This window comes from Odocoileus virginianus, chromosome 6, assembly GCF_023699985.2.
Source record: "Odocoileus virginianus isolate 20LAN1187 ecotype Illinois chromosome 6, Ovbor_1.2, whole genome shotgun sequence".
In the NCBI taxonomy this organism is placed as follows: domain Eukaryota; kingdom Metazoa; phylum Chordata; class Mammalia; order Artiodactyla; family Cervidae; genus Odocoileus; species Odocoileus virginianus.
In genome coordinates, this window is record NC_069679.1 from 47,068,609 (window position 1) to 47,095,182 (window position 26,574).

A 26,574-nucleotide genomic window follows, 5' to 3' on the forward strand; every position below is an offset into this window, starting at 1 on the left:
TTATTTTTCAGTTGATGGACATTTAGTTTACTTCCGCATTTTGGCTATTAAGAATAATGTTGCTATGCACACTTGTGCATAGGTTTTTCAAAAAATTAATTTATTTATTTTAAAAGAAACAAAGATGAATATTTTTAATGATAAAAGTTACAATTCACAAAGAAGATAGACATCATAAACTATTAGGCAACTTAACAACAAAGAAGCAAAGATAATAGAGCAAAAATCAAAAGAAATACAAGGGAAAAGAAAAAATATATAATCATAGTGAGACATACTAACATTTCTCTGAGAATATTTTTATCAAGTGCAGAAAAAATAAGAATAGGAGTATCTTGAATGATGTCATTAATAATTAAACATATTTCTATTTAGTTTATATTAATCATATCCTATACAAATATATTTAAAACTTTATATCTCATACATTGTTATTAGATTTCCATAGGACATTTAGAAAAGCTGGCAAAAAGATAGACATTACTAAGTTTCAAAAAGTAGAATTTTTTTTATGTGTGTGATTCAGTTATATATATACACATGTTATTTTCGAAATTATTTTCCATTATGGGTTACTACAAGACATTGACTATAGTTCCCTGTGTCACAGGTTTTTGTATAGACATATATTTTTATTTCTCTTGGGTATATACCTAGGAATAGAATTGGTAGGTCATATGGTAACTTTGGGCTTCCCTGGTGGCTGACAGTAAAGTGTCTGTCTGCAATGCAGGAGACCTGGGTTCGATCCCTGGGTCTGAAAGATCCCCTGGAGAAGGAAATGGCAACCCACTCCAGCACTCTTGCCTGGAAAATTCCATGGACAGAGGAGCTTTGTAGACTACAGTCCATGGGGTCGCATGACTGAGGCATTTCACTTCACTTCACTTCATGGTAACTTTATGTTTAGCATTTTGAGAAACTGCCAAACTGTTTTCCAAAGTAGCTGCACCATTTTATATTCTTACCAGTAATGTGTGAGCATTCCAATTTTTCCATATCTTTGTCAACACTTGTTGATGTGTCTTTTTAAAAATAATTATTATAGCCATCCCATTTATTGTGAAGTGATATCGCATTGTGGTTTTGATGTGCATTTCTTCAATGCATAATCATATTGAACAATTTTTTCATGTGCTTACAGATCATTTTTATATTTTCTTCAAAGAAACGTCTATTCAAATCTTTTGCCTACGTTTTAAGAACAATTTATATTTTAATTTATTTTTGGTTGCGCTGAGTCTTGGTTCTGCACACGAGCTTTCTCTAGTTGCAGTGAGTGGGGCTGCTTTCTAGTTTGGCACATGGGCCGCTCATTGTGGTGACTTCGCTTGTTGAGGAGCACAGGCTCTAGGGCACACGGGCCTCAGTAGCTACAGTACTTGGGCTCAGTAGTTGCTCCACATGGACTTAGTTGCTCCACAGCATGTGGAATCTTTCCTGACCAGGGATCAAACCCATGTCCCCTGCACTGGCAGGCAGATTCTTAACTATTGGACCACCAGGGAAGTCCACTTTTAATTGGGTTATTTGTCTTTTTATTACTGATATATAAACCTTTTTCATATATTCTGATTATAAATTCCTTATCAGACATATTATTTGCACCTTTTTTTCTCATTCTGTGAATTGTTCTTTTTTATATTAATACTTTTTTGATGGTATCCTTTGGTAAACATTCTTTATCAGTTTGAAGAAGTTCCTGTCTATTCCTACTTGGTTCAATGCTTTTATCATGAAAAGATGTTGGATTGCATCAAAGATTTTTTCCAGTCTATTAAGATGATCATGTAGATTTTTTTAATTTATTCTATTAATATGGTATACATTTATTTTTCAGATCTTAATGATTTATTCCTGAGGTAAATCCTACTTGATCATGGTATATAATCCTCTTCATAATCATTGTGTTTAGTTTGCTAGTATTTTGTTGAAAACTTTTTCCATATTCATAGGAGATATTGGTCAGTAATTTTCTTATCTTCTGATGCATTGACTAGTTTTGATATCAGAGTAAATCTAGCCTTGAGTTACAAGTGTTGCTTCCTCTTCTATTTTTGGGAAGCATTTATGAAAGATTGGTATTAATTCTTTAGATGTTTGGTAGAATTTACCAATTAAACCATCTGGGCCTTGGCTTTTCTTTACTAGAAATTTAAAAATTACTAATTCAATCTTTTTGGTTGAATTCAGATTATGTATTTCTTCTTGAGTCAGTTTTGTTAGTTTGTGTCTTTCTAGGAATGTATCCATTTCATCTAAGTTTTGTAGTTTCTTGGCAAATAGTTGTTCATATTTCTTTATTATCCTTTTTATTTCTGTTGTATCAATATTGATGTCCCCCCCCACTTCATTCCTAATTTTAGTATATGCATTTCCCTGTTTTTTCTCTTGGTCAGTCTAGCTAAAGGTTTGTCAATTTTGTTGATCTTTTCAAAGAACCAACTTTTGATTTTGTTGATTTACTCTGTTTTTTTCTAGTCTCTATTTCATTTATTTTGGGTATAATCCTTATTAACTTTAATTATGGCCAGGATGATTTTACCGATGAATTCTACCAAGAATTTGAGGAAGAAATGATACTTATTCTCCATAATCTCTTCCCAGAAAATAGAAGCAGAAGGAACACTTTTTAACTCATTCTATGAGGCCAATATTATCCTAATACCAACACCAGATCCTAATACCAATACCATACAAAGATATTACAAGAAAGAAAAGTTACAGGTCAATATTGCTTATGAAAGTAGATGCAAAAGTCTTCACAAAGTATTAACAGAGTCCAGCAATATATAAAGAAGTTTACATTACTAGCAAGTGGGGTTTATTCCCAGTATGCAAGGCTGGTTCAACATTCAACAAATCAGTGAATATAAAATTAATATAAACCATCACATCAACAGGCTAAAGAAGAAAAGAATCCTATGACTGTATCAATAGATATAGAGAAGGCATTGACAAAATCCAACATTCATTCATGATGAAAAGCTCTGAAGAGGGTCCCCCCTTTTCTAGAGGGGACCATCCTCAACATGATAAAGAAGAAGTATAGAAAACTACAGCTGACATACCTAATGGTAAAAAACTAGATGCTTTCCCTCTAAGATCAGAAACAAAATGAGGATGTCTCCTCTCACTATTCTGATTCAACATCATACTGAATGTAGCAAGACTAGGAGAGGGAAGGTATATATAGATTGGGGAGGAAGAAATAAAAGTCTTTGTTCATAGATGACATGATTATCTATGTAGAAAATTCCAAAGAATTGTTTTAAAAACCTTCTGGAACTGAACTGTGTATATTACCATATGTGAAATAGATGATCAGTCCAAGTTCCAACGCATGAAACAGGGCACTCAAAGCTGGTGCACTGGGACAACCCAGAGGGATGGGATGGGGAGGGAGGTGGGAGGGGGGTTTGGGATGGGGGACACATGTACACCTGTGGCTGATTCATGTCAATGTATGGCAAAACCACCACAGTATTGTAAACTAATTAGCCTCCAATTAAAATAATTAATTAAAAAAGTAAAAGTTGAGAGATATACATATATATGTATACATATCATATATATAACATACATATCATATATATATCACATAGAATTTACAAGTGATTCCAAAAAATTATTTAATCTCATATTTCTAACTGAATACATATGCAAAGGAAATGCTTATCATTAACTATACTGTTGAGTTGTAACATTAGTATTTTTATTCTCAGATTGTTGTATATGTAATATTCAATAAAATAAACCAGAAACTCTGTTATCTCAAAAAATAAAAAGCCTTCTGGAACTAATATGTGATTATAACAAGGTTGCAGATTACAAAGTCAATATACAAAGGCAATTGTTTTCCTGTAATTGTAATTTGAAATTAAAATCATAATATCATTTATGTTAGTACCAAAAAAAATGAAAAAGATACTTAGGTAGATGTATAATATCTATATGATCAACAAAACTCTGATGAAAGGAATCAAAGATTTAAGTGGTGAGGTATTTCAAGTTTATATAGAGAAAAACTTCATGCTGTTACGATGCTGATTCTTTCCAACATGACCTATAGATTCAGTGAAATCTCAATTAAAATCTGAGCAAGTTATTTTGTAGATGGTGGTGGTTTAGTCGCTACGTCGCTAAGTCCAACTCTTGCGACCACATGAACTGTAGCCCACCAGGCTCCTCTGTACATTGGCTTTCCCAGGCAAGAATACTGGAGTGGTTTGCCATTTCCTTTTCCAGGGGATCTTCCCAACCCAGGGATTGAACTGGGATCTCCTGCAGTGCAGTCGGATTCTTTACCGACTGAGCCAACAGGGAAGCTTATTTTGTGGATATCAACCAACTAATTCTAAAGTTTATATGGAAAGGTGAAAGACCTAGACTGGTCAATGCAGTACTGAAGAGGAAGAAAAGTCAAAGGATTCAAGGCTACCAAACTTCAGGACTTACTATAAAGCTACAGTAATCATAACAGTGTGATAATAATGAAGAAATAGGCAAATAGATCAATGGAACAGAATAGAGAGCCCAGAAATAGACTCTCACAAATATATTTAACTTACCTTTAAGTTAAGTTGATAAAAAAGCAAGGCCAACTCAGTGGATAAATGATAGTCTTTTTGACTAATGGTGCTTAGTAACTGGGCATCCACATTGCAAAAGAATAAGTTTAAATGCAGAGTTCTCACCATTCACAAATATTAACTCAAGATGGGACATAGATCTAAGTTCCAAACACAAAGCTTATGGCATATAGAAAACAACTTTGGAGAAAATCCAGGTGACTCTGGATTTGATGATGGCTTTTAGATGCAAAACCAGAAGCAAATTTATGAAAGAGAAAATTGATGAGTTGGGCTTTATTAAAGTTGAAAATTTCTTCTCTGAGAAAGACACTGTTAAAAGAATGAAAAGGCAAGTCAAAGACTGGGAAATATATTTGTTGGCAAAGTTATGGAGAAATTGGAACCTCTGTACATTGCAGCAAGTTGGAATGTGAAACCATACAACTGCTATGGAAAATAGTTTGGTGGCTTCTCAAAAAGGTAAACATATGACCCAGCAATTTCAGTCTTAGGTATCTATCCAAAGAAATCGAAAATAAGGACTTGAATAGTTATAAAATGCCAATGTTTATTGTAGCATTATTTACAATTGCTAAAAGGTAGAAACAACCCAAATATCCATCAGCAGATCAATGGACAAACAAAATGTGATATATCCACATTATGAGGTATTACTCAACCAAAAAAGGACTGAAGTTCTGACACATGTTACAACATGGATGAACGTTAAGGACATTATGCTAAGTGAAACAAGTCATATACTAAAGGACAAATACTGTAAGTTTCTATTTATATGAAATGTCTAGAATAGATAAATTCATAGAGATAGAGGTTACCAGGGGCTGGAGAAAGCAGGGATAGGAAGTTACTGCTTAGTGCTTATAGTTTCTGTTTGGAGTGATGAAAAATTTTGGAAATAGTGTTGTGATGGTTGCACAACATTGTAAATTGTAACTGGTGCCACTGTGCTTAAAAACGGTTCAAGTGGTTAACTTTGCTATATATGTATATGTATTTTTTACCACAAGTAAAAGGCTAATAATGTACTTAGAATGTAAAATACTTTATTTGGGTGAGTTGTATGATAGTAAATTATTTCTCAATAAGGCAGTTAAAATATGCAATTATGTAAATATAGCACAATTTACTTATCTGTTCTGCTGCTGAATAATTGATTATTTCCAGTTTTTGTTACTCTGAATGATGCTACCGTGGACTTTTTCACAACATGTCTCCTGGTGTATAGGTATGAGATTTTCAACAGGGGATATACAGTGTCTAGTATTGGAATTTCTCATTTGTAGGGAATGCACATGTACAATTTTATAGTTTTGCTTATCTTAGTGAGTGTTTTTCAAAGTGGCTGTACCAAATTATATGTCTCTCAGGAAGGAATAGAATTCCTATCTTCACTGGTCACTGGTCTTGCCAAACTTAGATTTTGCCAATCTGGTGAGTGCAAAAGGGTTACTCTTTCATCTTAATGTAAATTTTTCTGATTTTGATGAGATTGAGCATCTTTTCATATGTTTATTCACAATTAGGATTTTTTTCTTCTGTAAAATTCTAGTTACATTGGAATATGTCTTTTTTATTGTTATATAGGAAGTAGCTCTTTAAATACTCTGGATATTAATCTTTGGTTGATTGCATATGTTAAAAATAAAACATTCCTTACTATCAACATTTATGCAGTTTCTGAATTCAGATAGCCAGAGTTCAGATAATGAAGAACACCTAGTTTTCAGATCTATTTGGTTCTTGCTTTTCATGTAAAAACTAACTACAATTAGGATACTGAGGGATAATTCAACATTTTGTTAAAATACTTTTGGTTCTTAGGACACATGTCTCTTAATTTCTAATTTGTCTTTTTGTTTTCCTTAAAGTATCATCTTGTTAGCAGAAGTTCTCAATTTTAATGTTGTCATACTTATTAATCTTTTGTGAATAAAACTTTTTTTTAGTCTATCTAAAGAAATCTTGTCTGGAAAACATAAGTATATTTTTCTCTATATTCTTCTAAAAGTTTTGAAGTTTTATCTTTCACATTTAAGTCTGTAATTCAGCAGAAATTAAATTTTGTGTATGGTAGGAAGCAGAGTCTACCATGTAGATAGCTAATCGTCCTGATGTCATGTGTTTTACAGACCATTTCCCAGTGAACTGCTACCTTTGTCATAGATCAAGTTCTCATACATTTGTGATTCTGTTTCTGGGTACATTACTCTTATCCACTGGTTTCCCAGCATCAAAATCATCCTGTTTTAACTATTATACCTTTATAGTAACTCATGATATCTGGTAGAGCAGTTTCTTTTCCTTATTCTTCAGAAATATCTTGCTTGTCTGTGAGTCTTTGCTTTTCCATATCAACTTTAGAATCAGCTTGTCATATTTCTTGCAAACCCATTGTTATTGCATAGAATATACAGATCAAGTTTTAGAATATTGAAATTTTATATGATAGAGTCTTCCTATTTGTGAACGTAGCATAGTTTTTCTGTTTATTTAAATTGTCTTTAATGTATTTTTGGGCTTCCCAGGTGGCTCAGTGATAAAGAATCTGCCTGCCAATGGGGGTTTGATCCCTGGATAGGGACAATCCCCTGGAGAAATGGCAACTCACTCCAGTATTCTTGCCTGGGAAATCTCATGCACAGAGGTGTGGGGAGGGGTACAGTGCATGGGTTGCAAAGAGTTGGACACGAGTTAGTGACTAAACCCCCAATGTATTTTCATAAATTACAAACTTTCTCTATAAAGGTCTTGCCCCTCCTTTATTAGACTAATTCTTTGATTCTGTCACTTAAATCTATTAATGTCAATATTAAGGCACTCTTGAGTTTCTGGGATAAAGTCATCTTGTTTATGATGGATTACTTTTTGTATGGACTGCTAGATTTGGCTTAATGATATTTTAAGATTCTTATATCTTTCTATATGAGTGTGATACTTCCTCAGCTGGTTTCGGCTATGGCCATACCATGATAAATATGGTTATATTATGAACCGATTTGAAGATAGTTCCTGCTACTTCTGTTCTGAAAGAGTTTACACAAGATTGGATTGATGTGTTCTTTGAAAACTTGATAGAATCTTCCAATAAGATCTTCTGATGCTAATATTTATTTTGCTAACAAGATTTTAAACTCTAGTACTGATTCAGTTTCTTTAATGGTTATAGAACCATTCAGACTTTCTATTTCTTCATGTATTAGTTTTAGACAAGTTGTTTTTGGTTCTAGCTTTCAAATTCCTCTTGTTTTGATATATGAGGCTGAATCTTTTTTATTGCTGGCTCAATTATGAATTTCATTAAGAAGTAAATTGTAAATACTTGTGTTAGGAGGACTTCAAATTAGTTTAGATTTCCAGCTTGCCAGAATCAGAACCAGATATGAATGTCTTCAACTTTACTAGACATGGTCCCATAGCTCTTCAAAGTGGCTGCACCAGTTTACACTGCCAGTAACACTGTTTGAGAAATTCTGTTGTTCAGTAGGACTCTCATTAAGACTTTAATTGTCCAATTTTTCTATTTTTGCTAATCTCATGCCTATGAAATTGTACATGGAATTTTAAACGGAATTTCTCTGCTTATTGGTGAGGCTGTGCATCTTTCCATTGAGCACTTGAGTTTTATTTTCTGTAAATTGTCTATTCATAACTTTTAATCATTTTTTAGTGGATGCTTTTCTTTTAATTGTAGGAATTTTAACATATTCTGGATAGTAATACTTTGTAAATTATATGTATTCAAATATATTTCCCCAATTTTATACCTTGTCTACTCAAATTTTAAGGTACATTTTCAGGACAGAGGTTTTTATGTGTATAATTTGCCAGTTTTTTTCTTTGTAGTTTGTATTTTTGGTATCTTGTTTAAGAAATTCTTTGCTATCCCAAGGTATAAAGATATTCTAAACATGTTAAAGTTTTCTTTTCCCAATTATATGTTTACTCAACGTACAATTGATTTTGACATATGGTATAAGGAAGAGATCTAACTTTTTTCCACAAGGATAACTAATTGTGGCAGCAGCATTTTTGGACACAGGTTCGTTTCTCTGATACGTGTGGGTCTGCTTCTGGGATTTTTTTTTTTTTATGTCCCTTTGTTACCTTTGTCTTTCCCAGCATCACTACTGTAATGGTTTAGTTCTCATCCCTTTGTTATAACTCTTGATGACTGTGAAGTTAAGCATCCCTCCCTCATTCTTCTTCAGGAAAGTCTTGGCTCTTCTTAGCCCTTTATCTTCTATATGAATTTTAGGATAAGCCTGCCATGCTCTTTGAAAAATCCTATAGGAATTTTGGTTGGAATTTCAAAGTATTTATGTATTAGTTTGGGAAGGAAATGAAAATTTTCATTATTTTGTATCTTCCCATCCATAAGTGTGGAGTATCTGTTTTTGTTTACATCTTATTTTATGTCCTTTAATAAAACGTAATATTTTTTCCATAAAAAGCTTGCTTCTCTATTATTAAGTTCATTCCTAATTTTTCTTCTGGTATCTAAAAGGATCTCTTTCCAGAATTAAATTTTCTGATTGTTTGATTCAATTGGCAATTGCATAATGATCTGTGTCTTATAGTTTGAACAGTTCCAATTTTAGATATTATCTGTATTACCTGTAAATCTTTTAGTATTGTTTATTATCAGTAAATAAGTTTATTTTTTTTCAATCTTCATTTCCCTTTCTCCCTCTTTTTGCTATTGTATTGACTAGAATTTCCAGAACAAAATTAGATAGAAACAGTATCAGAAGCCTTCCTTTTCTTATTCTTGTTCTCAAAGGAAGTACTTCTAATGTTTCACCGCTAGTGGTGAGGTTTGCGTTATGTTGTAGGCAGATATACATAAAACTAATTTTGAAGTTCTAGTTGAAGAAGGAAAAAAATATATGTATATACAAAAAATTCAGTCTGAGCTGCAAATATATTTAACTTTGGATTAGGGAGAAGTCAGTATAAAATTCACAGGAAGACTAGATATTTGGAAACAGTGCAAATCTATGTAGGAAAAAACAACTCACAAAGAACTCTCACCAAATAATATTAAAAAAAGCACTGATTCAAGCTGATTAATTTCTGAGAACTAGAGGAAACTTCTAGAGGGGCTTCTAGAGGAGACTTGTAGCTAAAGGGGCTTCCCTGGTGGCTCAGCTGGTAAAGAATCCCCCTGAAATGAGGGAGACCTGGGTTCAATCCCTGTGTTGGGAAGATCTCCTGGAGAAGGGAAGGGCTATCCACTCCAGTATTCTGCCCTGGAGATTCCATAGACTATACAGTCACTGGGATCGCAAAGAGTTGGACACAGCTGAGCAACTTGCAGTTTCAGAGGAAACTCTAGCTTTTTGATCACAAAAAGGAATCATGGAGAAAATCCTGAGAATTGTGTTGAATTTATTTCAGACCATTTTACAACTGTTCTGAAGGTGTTTTATGACTTGGGTTTTCTTAAGGCTGGAGAAATTGAAAATAACTAGGGACAGTTTAGAAATTAGTCCTGATAAGAGAGAGGTGGGATGGCTTATGAATCTTTGTACGTTTTTGGTGTTAACTTTTCCCCTGCACTTATAACAGAGGATTTGGTCATTTTATGAATGAATTCAGTGATCATTTTCTTCCCCTTTATGTGTACTGTTCCATCTTTTGGGAATCTCTGATTCTCAGTCATTTTCCTGTTTCCTTATTTAGGCCTGTCTTTCTCCACTTTATATCAGCACTTCCAAAATTGTAGAAATTCTGAGGGAAAAATGGGAGTTCCATGGTCAAATGAGTTTGAGAAGTACAGTGTCAAGCAGAAGTCAATAGCTTATTTTACTACAGGGCCTTCTAGAGCCTTCAGTATTCTAATGTGCATTGTGACTCTCCAAAAGGCAAATAGAGATTGCAGTGTTTCCTCAAGTGATCATGGAACCCTTTCCAAAGGACAAATACTCATAGAACCCAGTTCATTAATCTTCAAATGAAGACTTCCAGTTCTTTGGTAGACTTTTCTTTAGTGGAAGATATGCTCTATGCTGTCTCTCTGCTGCCGCTAAGTCACTTCAGTCATGTCAGACTCTGTGCGACCCCATAGACGGCAGCCCACCAGGCTCCCCTGTCCCTGGGATTCTCCAGGCAAGAACACTGGAGTGGGTTGCCATTTCCTTCTCCAATGCTGTTTCTCTACTAGACTTCAACTCCGAGGTCAATTTCTCCTGTTTTCTTGAAATCAAACCTGATCTCCTTTATATTTTGGAATACTTTGATCTCCTTTACATTCTGCCTCTTTCTTAGGTCCTGGGATGGGCACTCTGGATACCACCCAAGAGTTCAAGTTCATCCATAGAGGACTTTTGCTAAATAACCTAGCACAGCTTTCAGGATCTTTTTACTCCACCTCAATTCAACTATCAATACTTCTGATGCTTTATTCAAGGCACCGAGCTAAGTACACACTGCTGAAGCTAAATAAGATCTATTTTTACCTCTCAGGAGTATGTATATAAGAAATAAGACAAGTGTGGGGCACAAAACACAAGTTAAATGCTAAGCAAGAGGTACAAACCACCTTGGAGTTCAGTGGAGAAACAATAACAAGTGGGCATATGGGGGACAGGTACAGGTGGGAAGAAACAGGAAAGATCTCATTTGGGGATGTATCATTTGGAATGGACCTTAAATTTTTCTTAAATGTAGACAGTGAGACTGGAGAAGGCTTACAAGCGTAGGGTATAGCATATGCCAGGCATGAAGATAAGGAGGGTAAGTTCAAGTGCTTCTGTCTGGCGGGAGCATATGAAGCTTCCGGGATGAGTTGTAGATGGGGTACAGCCAGAGTATGAACAATAAAAATGCAAAAAAGGAGTTGAGTGCCAGTGTGAGTTATACAAATACTGTTGTCCATAGGAAACCATTGAAGAATTTTTGAGTGGGATGGTAATTCGGGGGCCATTTTGTTCTTCCCCATCTCTTATCCTGTCTTCTGAACTCTCGTTCCTTTGTCTCTGTCCAGCACAGCCACATATTGAAATTTCAGCCAATGAATCAAATCTCTAGTCTCCGAATCTGCTGATAGAGTACCTCCTCTTGAAGAGCTGTCCAGAGTACAACAGAATCCTGAGTGCTAGATTCTAATAAATGTGCACCCACTCCATGTAGAATACTATCAGCAGGCAGAAAGCTGCGGAGAGGGTGTTCAGATAAATAATACAGATAAGAGGCCATTGGTGAAGTTAATGATAAAACTCTGGGGAGTCATGATTTCAGGGTATTAAGGAGGAAAATGATAAAAAAAAAATTAGGGGCAGGTGGTAAATTCTAAGTAGTGAGCCAAGAGAATGGACTGTAGCTAGGCAGACTTGCAAGGCAGTGCAGGACTAAAATTGGCACTGGTGTGCAATGAAGAGTGAAACCAAAGCGCGTGAAGGTAGTTAGAGATCACACCAGACCTTAGAAGCACTATCCTCCCTGGAGTGTTGAGGGCACCGGACCCTGAAAGGCTGTTGAGATGGGCCTGGAGAAAGTGTGTGTGTTTAATGGTCTTAATTTTTCTGTGAGGTCCTGGGGTAGTGGGGGCTGGGAGGAGTTGAAGATGTAAGAAAGCTGAAGCCTGCTGTGGAATCAATAAAGGAGCAGAGCGAAGCTTTGGTTGTTTTGCTTTGGGCAGAGTGGGGCTCTGTCGGCCCGGCGCGGAATTCCACCCCGGGACCGAGGGCGTCTATGGGGGCCCCCGTGGCTACACTGCCGGGAGCCTTAGCGCTCTCCGCCTGTCGCAGAGCGGGGCCAGCCGGGCGGGCAGGGTGGAGCCGAGCGGTCCGCGGGGCAGCAGCCGGAGCTCGTCTCGCTCTCCCTCCTGCAGGTGCGCCTGGAAAGGCGGACGCGGAGGAGCGGGCGCCCGCCATGGCGGGCCCGCATCTTCCCACCGAGGCCTCTAGCCCGCCGCCCCCGCGGAACGGCCCTCCGCAGCCCCTGTGAGGAGGAAGAGGCGGTGGCGGCGGACGAGGCGCCGCCCCTTTGGCGAGCTTCCCGACCCGGCGGCCTCCGCAGGACCCATGGCGGATTCCTCGCCCGCTCCGTCCCTGCGGGCAGGCGGCCCCCGTGCGCCCTGGTCCTCGGCCCCCTCGCCGCCGCACTCGCGTTCGGGCTCCGAGGCCGAGGAGGCCGAGCTGTCGCTGAGCCTGGCACGCACCAAGACCCGCTCGTACGGTAGCACGGCCAGCGTGCGGGCGCCGCTGGGCGCCGGCGTCATCGAGCGCCATGTGGAGCACCGGGTCCGCGCCGGCGACACGCTGCAGGGCATCGCGCTCAAGTACGGAGTCTCGGTGAGCAGGGCTGGCGGCCGCGGGCGGGGGCGCCGCGGCTCGGGGCGTGGCGCGCGAGGAGCCGGGCGTCGAGGAGCAGCCAGCGGCCCCCGGCGGCTCGGCCTCGAGCGCTCGCCCAGCGCGCGCTGCCGGGACAGCGACAGTCGCCAGAGCCGGTCTGGTAGCCAGAGGGGCGGGCCGTGAAGGCTCTCCCGGGTGGGCGCATCGAGTTCCCGATGCCTTGCCCACACTCGGATAGGATCCGCCGCTTGAGGAAGGCCAAAGAGGACCAGGGCATCGGCACCACCTGGACCCAGATTCGCCCGATTTTCGTTCCTGGGTCATACTGCTATGTAATATTTCCTGGACGCCGAACTGATGTTTGGATTTGGGCAGAGAATTTTGTTTTCTGGGTAAACAAGCACTATGATGAGTCAGGAAGGGTACAGTTGTTCCCGCCGGGTGGTTCTGGTTCTATTGATTATGCTTCTTTATTTAGAAGTGAAATTACACTCCTGGGCTCACTGGCAAGTGTGCATGTGACACCTGTCGCTAAGCAGCGGCCAAGAATGTGGTCCAGGTGAGCTGGAGAGCTGTGTTTATTATAAATTTATAAGTGCCGGTGTGCCTGTGCCTTGGGCCTATTGCATTACACCTCTGGGAAGAACATGGAAACCTGAGGGAGCATATTTTTCATTAAAATTACTTATAATTAACTCTGAATTGTGTGATGGCCTTTTAACATGTGAGTCCTGTATCAGTTTTCAATGTTTTTCCCTGAAGCACCCTAGACAGCAATAGGAAGAAAGGTGATCTTGTCTTTATCTTTCTCTGCAAGTGAAACTCTTTCTGGCTCTTCACCAGTGACAGAGACTGAGTCATCTCATTTGCACACCCAAGCTGGTGTGTGTTTACCTGGCAGGTCCTACTATCATTTAAACAGTCTGAGAGCAGGGATCTTGCTGTGCAGACATGTATGGAGGATTTCGTGCCATGGTTTGTCCTATTCCGCTTCCTTGGGAGTTTCTAAATGTGAACATAGAACGTCAGTCCTTATATTTGCATTCATGGGGACTGGTTTGAGTCAGAGCCAGAAGAAGCAGTTAGGAAGTTGTCAGTAGCTACACCTTCTGTTGAGTGCCTGCTGTGTTCCAGGCATTGCATTTGTCCAGTACCATCTTGTTCTTACTCAGTTTGATTTTCCTAAGGCTTGGAGATAGGTGTAATTAATCTCCTTTTTACAGATGAGAGGTAAGGATATTTTCCAGTATTCCATTCCAATATTCCAATGCTTATTCATTGAGATTAGCTTGAATTAGCACAGTGATAAAGCATTTGCTTTGCTCTAGGTATTACTTCTGATTTCCATCCTTATTTTTTATCCTAGTCTTATCAAGAGCTATCTTTCTCATTTTGATTCCTCCAGAAGGATGGCCTGTTCTTTGTGTTTCTGTGCATCTTTTCTGTTTAATACTAGGCCAGGCTCACTGTACCTAGGAACCCATGATTTCCAGAGAGTGTCATTTCCCTGGCCCCTAGCCGTAGCAGTCTCTCTGCTCCTCACTGCCCTCCGTGATTCCATTTGGGTTGCTCAGAGCTCCTGAACATCTGTTCACTGCAGTTCTCCACCTTTGATCAAATGCTTTCTAATCCCTGTTTTCACTGATGTAGATCCTGTTCCTCATAACTTTATCATCTCTTTTCATTAAAGTGTAAGTCAGTTTTTTTCATTACCTTTATAAAGACTTAATTTTAAGATGGTAAGCTCAAGTATAGTGAATTGGGAACTATAATCTGTAACCACAATCTATTTTAGTGTTTCTTAACTGCACCCCTATAGGTACTAGGGACTGGATAATTCTTTGTGTCAGGGGACTGTTCTGTGCATTGTGAGATGTTTAGCAGCATCTCTGTTCTCTGCCCAGTAAATGCCACTAGCACCCCCCACTCCCATCTAGAAATTTATCCACATATTCTCTGAGAAACCCTCCCTCTTGGTTGAGTACCAATGGTTCTCATTTACTTTGGATTTTGAACTCCAATTGATGAAATTTTTAGAGACTCTTCCCATTGGTTATACAGAACTAGTAAAAGTGCAGATACTCACCATAACAGTGAAGTGATATTATTGCAGTTATTAACTACAGATGTTAATTGGATTTACTCATTGAAAATTTGTTTTATGTGGAAGTTAAGGCAGAAAGGTTTTTCATTCCTCAATTAAACAGAAAGAAGTTGAGTTAGTTAAGTTTCTCATATTGATTGCCAAGATCACCCACATCATATTTAAATTAAATTGCTTAAAGGGGTAGGTGATGAGAAATTAGAGATTTAGAGCTTACCTCAAACCTACTGGATCAGAATATCCAGTAAAGGAGCCCAGGAATGTTCCTGTTTTATAAGCATGGCCCTTTTTCTCATTCAAAATGCAGTGTCCTTTCTTGGGAATCTTTGAACTTGCTGTTCCATCCATCTGTGGGGAGCACTTTCCCTGATAGCTGTGTGCAGGGCCATGTCATAGCTGGGGGACCTGTGCAGTCACATAAACCCCATGCTTAGAGGAATCCTGCAGTTAATGGTCTGCTGTTGCTGTCTTTAAATGTTTACTAATTTGTTAACAGTGGCCCCACATTTTCACTTTCCTTGTCTGTATGTGCTCAGTCACTTCAGTCATGTCAGACTCTTCGCAACTCTGTGGACTCTGGTCTGCCAGACTCCTCAGTCCATGGGATTCTCCAGGCAAGAATACTGGAGTGCCATTTCCTTCTCCAGGGCATCTTCCCAACCTAGGAATCGGACCTATGTTTCCTGCATTGCAGGTGAATTCTTTACCAGCTAAGCCATCTTGGGACCTGCAAATCATGTGGCTGATATTGTCTTTGTGACCTGCCCTCTCACTGCCTTCAAGTCTTTGTTTAAATATCTCCTCCTTGAGGCCTTCCAGGCCACTCCATGTCAAATTGCAACCTTCCTTCACCCCAATGCCCTTCCTCTCTTTCCTGTTTTGCTTTCTCAATAGTGTTTATCGTTCATCAGATTTTTTTTTTCCCCCAGCTTCTACCTTTCTGGTGATACATTAGTGAATAACTAAAAGTTCTTATCCTCATGGAACTTATATTTAAGTCAGTGGAGACAGTAAGTAAACAAAGTTTACTTATTATATGTCAGGTACTGACAAGCAAAATGAAAAAAAAAAATTAAGCAGGGAAAGGAGTTTAGGCTGGTGGCTGTGGCTGTGATTTCAAATGGTGTGGCCACGGAAGACCTCAGCGAGGGAAACTGAAACTACTGGGGATGAATTGAGAAGCTATTAAATATAGTTCAGATCGCAGACGCAGACTTGCTGGGGCTGGAATTTCCCGGGCTGTGCTTATGTCCACTGAGACATTAAGTCCCTTCCCTTAACCCAGTGTTCTATATTTTGCTACAGCTTTTTCGGTGATGCCAGTTCCTTTCATTGGGGCAAGCCTGTGGAGGGAAATGACCAATCGGGCACCTGCTGGGAACTTTCTGTTTAGAAGCCCTGTGTATAACTAGAACGTGATGACAGGCAGCAAGGGAAGCTGTTATGTGCACAAACTTTGTCTTTTTTGTTTACCCCCTCACAACTTCCCTGACCTCTACCCTCTCCAGACAGTTGTGCCAACCCCCAACCCTGTGTCCAGGGTCACTTCCTGTCCAGTTTTATTCCTAGGGTCTTCTCTTTGTCTTCCCATGAGCTGTTGAGCCCACTTGCTTTTTCACACTTCTCCTGTCAGAAGTCACCTTGCTGAGAAAAGGTGAAATGATTTTCATTTTAGGGGGAACAAGTGTGGTGATTTAGAAATGTAAGTGTATGTAAATCTTTTGTGTTTAGAACTTTAACCCCTTCTGCTGTTACTGTAGGAAATTGTTGACTTTGATGGTCAAAGGGGAGAGAACCATAAATAAATAGTATTGCCTGTTGTAAGAGGTATGGTACTAAGGTAGCCCTTAGTAGCTTTAGGGTTTAATAGATTCTCATGCCTTCTTTATTTAAAAGCAACTTTATCAAAGTATAATTTATATACTGTAGAATTCACCCATCTTAAGTGTACAATTCAAGGATTTTTCAAGAGTTGTGCAGCTGATCTCGGGGGGCCTCAGCCTGCAGTGGCTTGGAGTGGGCCTTAGGTTCCCAGTCAGAGACTGAGGCCGGGTCACGGCAGTGAAGGCACCAGATCTTAACTACTAGACCAGTGGTCAGTGACAAGGGCCCTGACCCTTCGGCTTTGCAGAAAAGAATTTCTACAAAGACAGAAAGTACTGAGGCAAGTAAAGTATTTATTAGGAGGGAAAAAAGAGTATAGTACGTGTGGATAGACGCATGGGCAGACTCAGAGGGAGAGTCCCTGAGTTGTGCCCTTGTGGCAGTTTGAATTTTTGGGGGGGGCCTTTTCTCCTGTTTTCCTTTGGCCAATCAGTTTGATCTGTCTGGTTCACAGTCCATGTTTGGTGTATCTCAGGATCTACCCTTGTGTGTGCACACATCTCTTAGCCAGGATGGATTCTACCAAAAAGGTGTCTGGGTAGAACATCCCTTGACAGAATTCTCCTCTGGCCTCCAAGGAGCCTTTCTGCGAGTGTGTTGTCAGGGAAGTCTCCTGACTTCGAGAAATATGTGGTCTGAGCAGGGCCCAGCCGACTCCCTTAATTGTCCTGCTATTCTTGTCTTGGAGTTTCCATCAATAGAGAATGAATCTCCAATTGCTTTACTCTGGGGGTCCCATCTGCCTCTGGCCTTCCAGCAATCACCACAGTCCAATTTTAGAACATTTCCATCACTTTGCAAGGATCCCTTACTCCCTGTTCCCTTCCGTCATCCCAGATAACCATGAGTCTGCTTTCTAATCTCTAGGTTTGCCTTTTCTGGACATTTCATAAATGGGATCTCATATATTCTTCTGAGATAACATGGAGAAGAAATAAATTCTTTTCCTTATTAGCACATGGCAAAGGAGAAGTCTGATCATCACCAACCCTTAGAATTTAATAGGAGACAGCCAGGTGAGGAGGTTGAATCCAGCACTCACTAGGAAATGATCTTGAGAAAATCCTTTACCATTTAAGTCTTGTTTTTCTACAATGATAATAATAATCAAATGAGAGTTGAGTGTATCTGAAAATATTCCATAAATGACACAGTGCTGTGTTAAATTTTTATGATGTATCCTGAAATGTTTTGGGAAGGGTTTTTGTTGTTGTTGTTGTTGTTTGTTTGTTTTAAATGAATGGAGAGGAAGAAAAAGAAGCTTTGAATATTGCATCTCCAGTTAGGTAGGTGGCCTGGTGAAGGTGATCCAAAACAGCCTTTGGGGAGAGTTCTTGTTCAGGCCCAACAGCAGCTATTGAGATCACTTTTCTGGAGACGTTTTGTGAATTCAGCGTGAATTCACCTTTGCACTGTGTATTTACTGGGGAGTCATTTTAAACAAGTTGTTGACAGATTTGTTCCACCTGATTTTACCACAGTGGTCCTTGGGGCTGTCCTGTCAGCTCTTACTCGATTATTCCGTGATCTGTTTCTTAGTGAGCAGATGGTAAATTTCACTGAGTCATGCTACTCAGTCCTGATTAGGAAAGACTTAAAATGAAAGCATTTGGCTGCTGTGTCTCCCCCTCCTAGTCATCTGCCCTCAGGAAACAAAGGGTAGATCTGCATTACTCTGAAAAGGTCACACTTTCTATTTTCAGCGCTCATTGGGTAGTTGGAGATACTGAAGGGAGGGCAGGTGGGGAAAGGTGTAGAGTTTTTCAGCTTTTCCTTGGATTGGATCATGACTTTTCTTAGTTTTATGTGAGGTGAAATTCCCAGAACCTTAGACCCATCTAAGTTCAGATGAAAGTATAAAACATTCCAAAGCAAATTAAAATATTTCAGTTTGGGATTATTTATATCCCTTGTCTGTGCTACTGCAGTTTCTTCTATAACTGGGCTTCCTGTTTCCACTAATGCCTCTTTCTTACCAATCCATTTTCCATAAAGTGGGATGATCTTCAAATCATTCCACTCACTTCCTCCATACACCCTCCAATGGCTTCCCTTCACATTTAAAATAAAATCCAAATTTTATTTATTATATGAGTGACCTACAGCTTGCTCTTTATTCTCTGCATTTCAGCCATGAAATTTCAGCTGGGGCCTTGCAACTACTCTCTCTGGCAAGAATCCTTTTTTGTTTCCCCTGACTTTTTGCATGGCTGGTTTCATTCCTTAACTTTACTATTGGTTACAGAGTTTGGAGCCTATACTTGTAAAAAAGAACAAGTTAAGATCAAATTAAATAGCTTTTAAAAAGAAAAAAACTTAATGCTGTTACCTTGGGGCAGTGACAACATGTTACTCATCTGGGATTGTTTATATGAAATTTTCTTTATATATTTTTACTTTGTGGGATAAATATTTTTTATTGAGAGAAAATTCCTACCTCCTTTTAATTTGATGAATACATGTTAGGATCTGCCCTTATTGTTGCTTTCTCACTTTTAACCAAATTTAATGATAGTTGCTAGCATTTTTAAGTGCTTCCTGTGTGCCATGCACTGTTACAAATGTTTTACCTGAATTAACCCATTGAATTGTCATAATAATCATATTGTGTAGAAAGTACTATTATTTTCCTTAATTTACAGAAAAGAAAACAGACATAGGGAATGATTAGAAAATGGTAAAGCCAGAGCCCTTGTTTCTGCTTGCAACCTTATATTAACCTCCTTTACCTGTTTTCACCTTCAGTTTCAAATCTGCGGGTCCTTAGATTGGTTCCCACCTTGATGCCAACTGTGTCTGGATATTGCTGATGTTCTTGATGCTGGCATCTGTGTGTCATCTTAGAATCTAGATCATCAGACTCAACGTATAACTTAAATACTTGCTAGCAATGCTGAAATGGAGGTGACCTGACCTGGAGACGCTCATAGACTTGTTAAAAGAGGCAGTTCTGTTGTTGCATCAGTGGTACAGTGGCATGCACGAGAGCTGGGGGGCCCAGCCCTTCACTCCCTGGGGTCTCCCTGGCTTTACCCAGCTGTGGACTCAGTCTCTTGTCTTGTGCTTCCTGTCATCGGCCCCTTGCCTGGCTATGATGGCCTTTCTTGCTCTAAGTGATAGATGTATCAGGGTCCCCAAAGACTACAGCGCACCCTTGAGGGTTTAATGCAGAGACATTTGTAGAAGTGGGAATAGGATTAAGGGATTAAGGGGTGGTGAAGCACCTGAGACTAGCAACAGCAGGGAGACAGGCCTTCCCTTAGGCCTGAGGGCTGGGGAAGGAGTGTGGTACCCGAAACTGAGGAGGATGGGAGGAGTGGACGAAGGGGCTCCCGGCAGGAACTCTGCCACAGAGGGATGCAGGCACCAGAGTCATGGTGTGGCCATTCTGCTGGCGGCCTTCTTTTGGAACACCGACTGGAATTCCAAGAACAAGGGGCCTTGGGAAGTGCAGTTCTGATGAGGTCAGCCTCCTGGGGTCAGAACAGGCTCAAGAAGACTGGGGGATGGATTGGGAGCTGAGGGTGGGTTTAAAGGGAGAACAACCAACACAACAGGTAACTGACTACCGCTTTCTGGTTACTTCTCTGGGTTCATCTTTTATGCCTATTTCTCTGCATGTGTTCGTGTATGCTCAGTAATGTCTGGCTCTTTGTGACCCCATGGACTGTAACCCACCAGGCTCCTCTGCCCATGGAATTCTCTAGGCAAGAATATGGGAGTGGGTTGCCATTTCTTCCTCCAATTTCTCTGACCTATGTTAATTAATTAATCCATCCATCCTAAGCACTTAGTGTATATATCTTTGCTCGACCTGGGAAGCTATAGAAACAGCAGGTCTTGTCCTGAGGGAATTCATGGTTTATGGTTGATGTTCCCAGCCCATCCTCAATAACCATACCCTGGTGTTCCCAGCTGTTTCTGTCTTCCATCGTTATTTCCAGGTTGCAGTGACTCTTAGCAATTGTAGGCTTCTGCCAATAAGTATTTCAAAGGGCACTGTATCAAAGAGGGTTCTTGCATTTGTAAGTAACAAAAAACTCAAATTGAACTGAGCGGAAAAAAAAAAAAGGGTCATTTACTGGCTTATTACTGGAACTGAAGGGCATGAGGGTTTTCGGGCTTCAGGCTTTGGTTCAGAGCTCTAATGATCTCCTCCAAGGTGATCCTGTAGTTAAGTTCCTTGCGGTAAAAGGATGGCCGCCAGCAGCTCCAGACCTATCTCTTTCTTGAAGAAAAAATAGAAGTCCGTCACCTCCCAGACCCAGCAGAAGTCTCCTTGCATCTCTGAATTGTTCCGAGGTGGGAGTGTGACCTGTCAGGACAGCTTGGGCACCGTGATGCTTCAAAGGGCAGGAATGAGTCATGTGTTCACCCTGGAGCCAGGCGAGGGCTCAGTGTCCTCAGAAGCCCTTTTACTAACAGAGATAGAGGACGTGGATGCTAGGTGGTGAACACAAGAGGTCCCAAAGGCAGACTAGGATATACCTGAACCTGCTCTGGACACATTTTCAAGTTCTTTAAGTGGCTCAAATCTAAGCCTAAACTAGACCAGAGACACTTTAATGATTCTGAGATTTTAATTTTGTCTCTAAAACGTGTCTGCATATGCTCTTTCTCACCCTTGCCTTCTCTCTTTTAACTAGAAACTAGAACATAAAAGACCACCTCCACAAAAAATAAAAGATAGCATTGAATGTGCTATTTTGTGGATTCAGCTTATATTTAGAAAGCAGGAGGAACAGGGTGTATTTTATTTGACTTATTTTTTCAGGCTCTTTGAAGTAGAAATCTAATTTTTTCACTCAATCGATTTGGCATTAAAGGATCCCAGAATTGGGTTCGATTAGTCATGTACTTTAATCTTGGTGTTATATGGACTTCAGAGTCAGACAGAAATTCTGGCTTATACAGACCATGTACACTTGGTCAGCTCAGTCATCTCTTTTGCCTTAATTTCTTCGTAGGAAAATGGAAAGTAAGTACCATTTACTACTAAATTGTCTCTCCCTTTCACATCTATGTCTTTACATCTGTGCCTCTATCCTGTATGCATATTTACATATAAACTCCCATTTAATCCCTCTAACTACCCTGTGAAGGGTAGATGATACCTATTTTATACATGAGGAAATAGGCATAATGAGATAAGTAACAAATTTATGTTCAGACAGTTTGTGTTGGTGAAGCTGGATTTGAAACAGATCTGTCACATCCCCAAACCTGTGTGCTTAGCTATTATTCCAAGCTGTCTTGTTGACATATCTCACAAGATTAGATGGTATAGTGCATATAAAGAGCCTACTTGCACGGTGCAAGTTCCCAGGCTAGTAGGCTGGACAGGTCTGCAGATGCATGATAGTATGGTGTGATGAACCTGGGCAGGTGCTTCCCTGACAGTTCTGCACCAGCACAGCCAAGGATGCTGTCTGCACTTACCGCATTTGGGGACCTAGGCATGCCACTTCAGTCTCTCCCCATTTGTAGAAGAGGAGAGGATAATATTGCAGAACTGCTAGGAAGGTTAAGTGAGGTAACATATACAAATTCCATTTCCCCTTTCACCTTCCATCTCCATTTCTTTGGTTTGGAGGAATTCACAGGCTGTGAAAGAGTTTGAAGTTTTGAAACCTGTATAAAATTCTGGCTTCTGCATCTCCCGATTGCATGGTGATTCCATGGTACATAATCTTCTTATTTTGTTTCTTTTATTTGTAAAGTGGATTTTCAAGCACCTAATCCTTAAGGTAGAGAAAATAAGATACTCCATGTAAAGTGCTCCCTACCTCTTTCCTTACGTGTCCTAGTTCTACCCGTTCTTCAAGCCCCCATCTAAAGTCAGGACAGTCAAAATCAGAGCCCCACCTTCTCTGTGAGGTCTTAATGACTGAAGTCCCAGCCTACACCATTCTTCCTAATTTTTGTACTTTCTTCCTTTACCACCTTCTGTGTCCATTAAATTTACCAAACACAATTCTAGAGATGAGAAGAACTCCATAAAGAAAATCACTGCACTGGGAAGTTTGTTTAAATCAGATAATACAAATGTTAAAATATGATTGAAATGTATTAAATAATTGCTAAATATTCTACATTTTTTAACTTTAGGGATTTAAGTTGTTTGGTAAAAGCTGCCTTAGAGGGGAAATAATACAACTGGGGAAAAGTTAGTCTTTCTTCTTATAAAATTGTGAAAGAGGATTTTCTGGCATTTCTTGAAATAACTGGGGGTGTCTGGGAATCAAGAGTCTCAGATCCAGAGAAAGCATATTTTGCTCATGAATATTTTTAGCTTGTGTTGTGTAATAAGCCCTACTTTTGGATTTATTTATATGTAACTGTTTTTTTTTTAAACATTTTAGATGGAACAAATTAAAAGGGCAAATAAACTGTTTACGAATGATTGTATATTTCTGAAGAAAACTTTGAACATCCCAGTTATATCAGAGAAGCCTTTGCTGTTTAATGGACTTAACTCAGTAGATTCTCCAGAAAATGAAACTGTTGATAGTTTTTCTCATGAAGAGGAGCTGGTAGCAGCTGGGGAAGACGTCTCTCCTCCCAGCCCTCAAGAATTGGATGTTCAGCCCATACAGCCCGAGGAAGTATCAGCCAGAGATTTCCTGCAGAGGCTGGACTTGCAGATTAAGTTATCAACACAGGCAGCCAAGAAACTGAAAGAAGAGAGCAGGTAAAAATACCCTGGAAAAATGTCGGAGGCTGAGTAAATTACTCTTAAGATGTCCTTGTGTGGTCAACTTGTCTTTTTTTGCCTTTAAAACTAGATTTTAATACTAGAAAGGCATTTTTAATGTATAAAGTGTAAACAGAGCTACTGCAATCTGTATAAAGCATTGTCTGTTGCAGTGCTTTTGTTTGTGGTACTTATACAAAATTTACTTCTTTGCTTTAATAGCATAACTATCCAGCTAAGCAATTCTGGAGAGTGTCCAAGTAGACCTCTAGTTGATACCATCAGAGGAAGCAGTGTCCTAGAGAATGCTTGTAAAATGCTGTTCTTCATGAAACTTGTCAAGGACATTGTCTATTATTGGTTACCAGATGTTTTCCTAAATAAGGTCTCATGTGAACTTTTCCTTTTGTTCTTTAATTTGGTACTAAGGCAAAACTTTCTCTTATAGAATCGATTTCCTTCTTCCTTTATGATTCCTAGAAGGACACAACTTACTCTGTTTTCTTTTTTGCCCTGGCTACCAGAAAGCTTGCAGCCAAAACTGGTCCTCAGTTCAACTAATCATTGCTGATGGTTAATGTATTTTGTTGTTGTTTAGTTGCTCAGTCGTGTCCAACTTTTTGTGACCCCATGGACTGTAGTCTGCCAGGCTCCTCTGTCTATGGATTTCCCAGGCAAGAATACTGGAGTGGGTTGCCATTTCCTTCTCCAAGCGATCTTCCTGATCCCTGGATTGAACCCGAGTCACCTGCTTGGCAGGCGGATTCATCACCACTGAGCCACCTGGGAAGACCTTAATATATTTTATCCTTCTCCTTTCCATAGTCCTGATTTTTAATTTCTGTTTTACCCATCTTATTATATATATATATGCCTTTTGTTGTAGGTACCTCAAATCGTTTTGACAAAGAGGTAGAATATTAAAGATACAAACAAATATAAATGTGAATTTAATTAATTTATAATTTAATATAAATTTATATAGTATAAACAAATACAAATATTTGACAAATACTATTCTTTATTCCAATAACTGAGACAGCAGTAAAATGAGGACAATGAAGTATACCTTAGTGTTTGCATTTTGTACAACTTTCAAGGCATGCATGATGTTATAAATTGATATAACTCCTACCCTGGATATTAAGTTGTACGATTAATATATGTATATTCTGAGTACAATTTTTAAACACTGATTTATGCTGTTTCTTTTTTTTTTCAGAGATGAAGAAAGTCTCTATACAGCTTCCCTTTATCATAGTTAAATGATCAGGGGACATAATCTAACCTGGTTAAGAGATGGCTGGATCATAAAGAAACCAACAACAGATGATTCAGAAGCATCCTTTTTGGATTCTCATAGCATACATCTTTAAACCACAATTAGTTAGTTCCAGCTATGGCAGTTGCACTGAAGTCACTAGTTTCCTCAGGCTTTCTCTGATTTTCAGTCTTTATTATGGCATGATTGCAAAACTGGGTCTTAATGCTCATCACTTTTGCCGGTGGTGATAGTTTTTAGCTTTTTAGTTTCTAGCTTTTGTAAACACTAGCTGACATAAAGCCTCAAACACTATTTACATATTCAAGCTGAAATAATGTTTATCTCCTGAGAAATCCTAATTATGTGAAAAACATGGTTGCTGTATGCTGATTTTGCTATGTGTTTATAACTTAAGTACTATATATATATATTTCGATATGTATGACTATAAAGCAAATTTTGTCTGCTATTTTGTAAAAATAAACTACAGAAGTCTGAATGAGAAAATAAACTATGTTTTCATAATTGAGTCTTCAGTTTTTTTCAACAAATGGGAATATTAGATAGATTTTTAAATTACAGTTTTAAATGGTGACAGCTTCTCTAATGATCTTTATTGTTATAATCGCAATTTTGGAAAAGGTTTCAAAAATCTAAAAGCAAATAAATTGCAATTACCAGTAACTTTTGCATCTCAATAATCTGACTTGTGTTTCAGATATAGTGAGAACATGGAATATATCAAAGAAGAAGTAAACAATGCCAAGACTAGACCCACTGGTAAATTCTAGCTTAGATTTCATTGATAAGTCATGTTATAGAATGTTGTACAGTCACTCTTGCTCATTTGAAGGACTAAGGACTTAGTTAGCTTTTTAGTCACATAATTTGTCTTTTACAGTAAACTTTAAGCAATGTATTATTTATAATTAAATATTTTTTTATTGGAGTATGATTGCTTTACAGTGTTGCATCAGTTTCTGCCATACAAGGAAATAAACCAGTGGTATATGTACATATATCCCCTCCCTCTTGGATCTCCCCCCACTCATCCCCCATCTTACCCCTCTAGGTCAGTATCACAAAGCACTGAGCTCACCTCCCTGTGCTACACAGCAGGTTCCCACTACTTATCTATTTTCCATATAGTAGTGTGTATATATATGTCAATCCTCATCTCCCAGTTTGCCCCACTCTCCCCTTCCCCTACTCCCGGGTCCACACATCCATTCTCTATGTCTGCATCTCTATTCCTGCCCTGCACATATGTTCATCTGTACCATTTTCCTACATTCCACATATATGCCTTAATATATGATACTTGTTTTTCTCTTTCTGACTTACTTCACTGTGTATGACAGAACTCTAGGTTCATCCATCTCACTATAGCTGACTCAGTTTTACTCCTTCTTGTGACTAATATACCATACAATTAAATTTTTTTTCAATATCTATTCAGGAATTGGGTTAAATAAATCTTTAAGCTTCCACAAAAAGTCCTTATATTTATCCCTCCTAAAAGGGGTCTTCTTTCTTCTTCTTTCTGTGAGGCAAGGGAGGACATTTTTTCCATTCTCCCTCTTTTCTCTTTCCTCATTTTCTCTTCCATCTGGCTCCTCCAGGTCTTCCACGAAAATGAAAACAAGTACCCTCCGGGGTTAATGAAACAGAATGTGCAATACCAGAATTGCACAGATTCACCCCTTAAGGCTGACCAACAGTGGCTGCCTTAAGGGTGA

The 26,574-nt window shown here is 39.0% G+C and overlaps 1 protein-coding gene across 4 annotated transcripts in view; it reads left to right on the plus strand.

The window, feature by feature from the left end:
* LYSMD2 (LysM domain containing 2) overlaps positions 1-25,360 on the plus strand; it is a 31,365-nt gene extending 6,005 nt beyond the window's left edge. Inside the window, exons 1-3 of one of the 4 annotated variants that reach the window (XM_020869219.2) lie at positions 12,535-12,889; positions 23,240-23,568; positions 24,794-25,360. In XM_020869219.2, coding sequence (XP_020724878.1) covers positions 12,620-12,889; positions 23,240-23,568; positions 24,794-24,836 — 642 coding nt within the window. In that variant the 5' untranslated portion in view covers positions 12,535-12,619 and the 3' untranslated portion in view covers positions 24,837-25,360. Of the gene's footprint in view, positions 1-12,534; positions 12,890-12,982; positions 13,449-19,479; positions 20,435-23,239; positions 23,569-24,793 lie in introns of those variants that run through there. The other 3 variants (XM_020869223.2, XM_020869220.2, XM_020869221.2) reach the window with 3 other exon arrangements.
* The last annotated feature ends 1,214 nt before the right edge of the window (positions 25,361-26,574 follow it).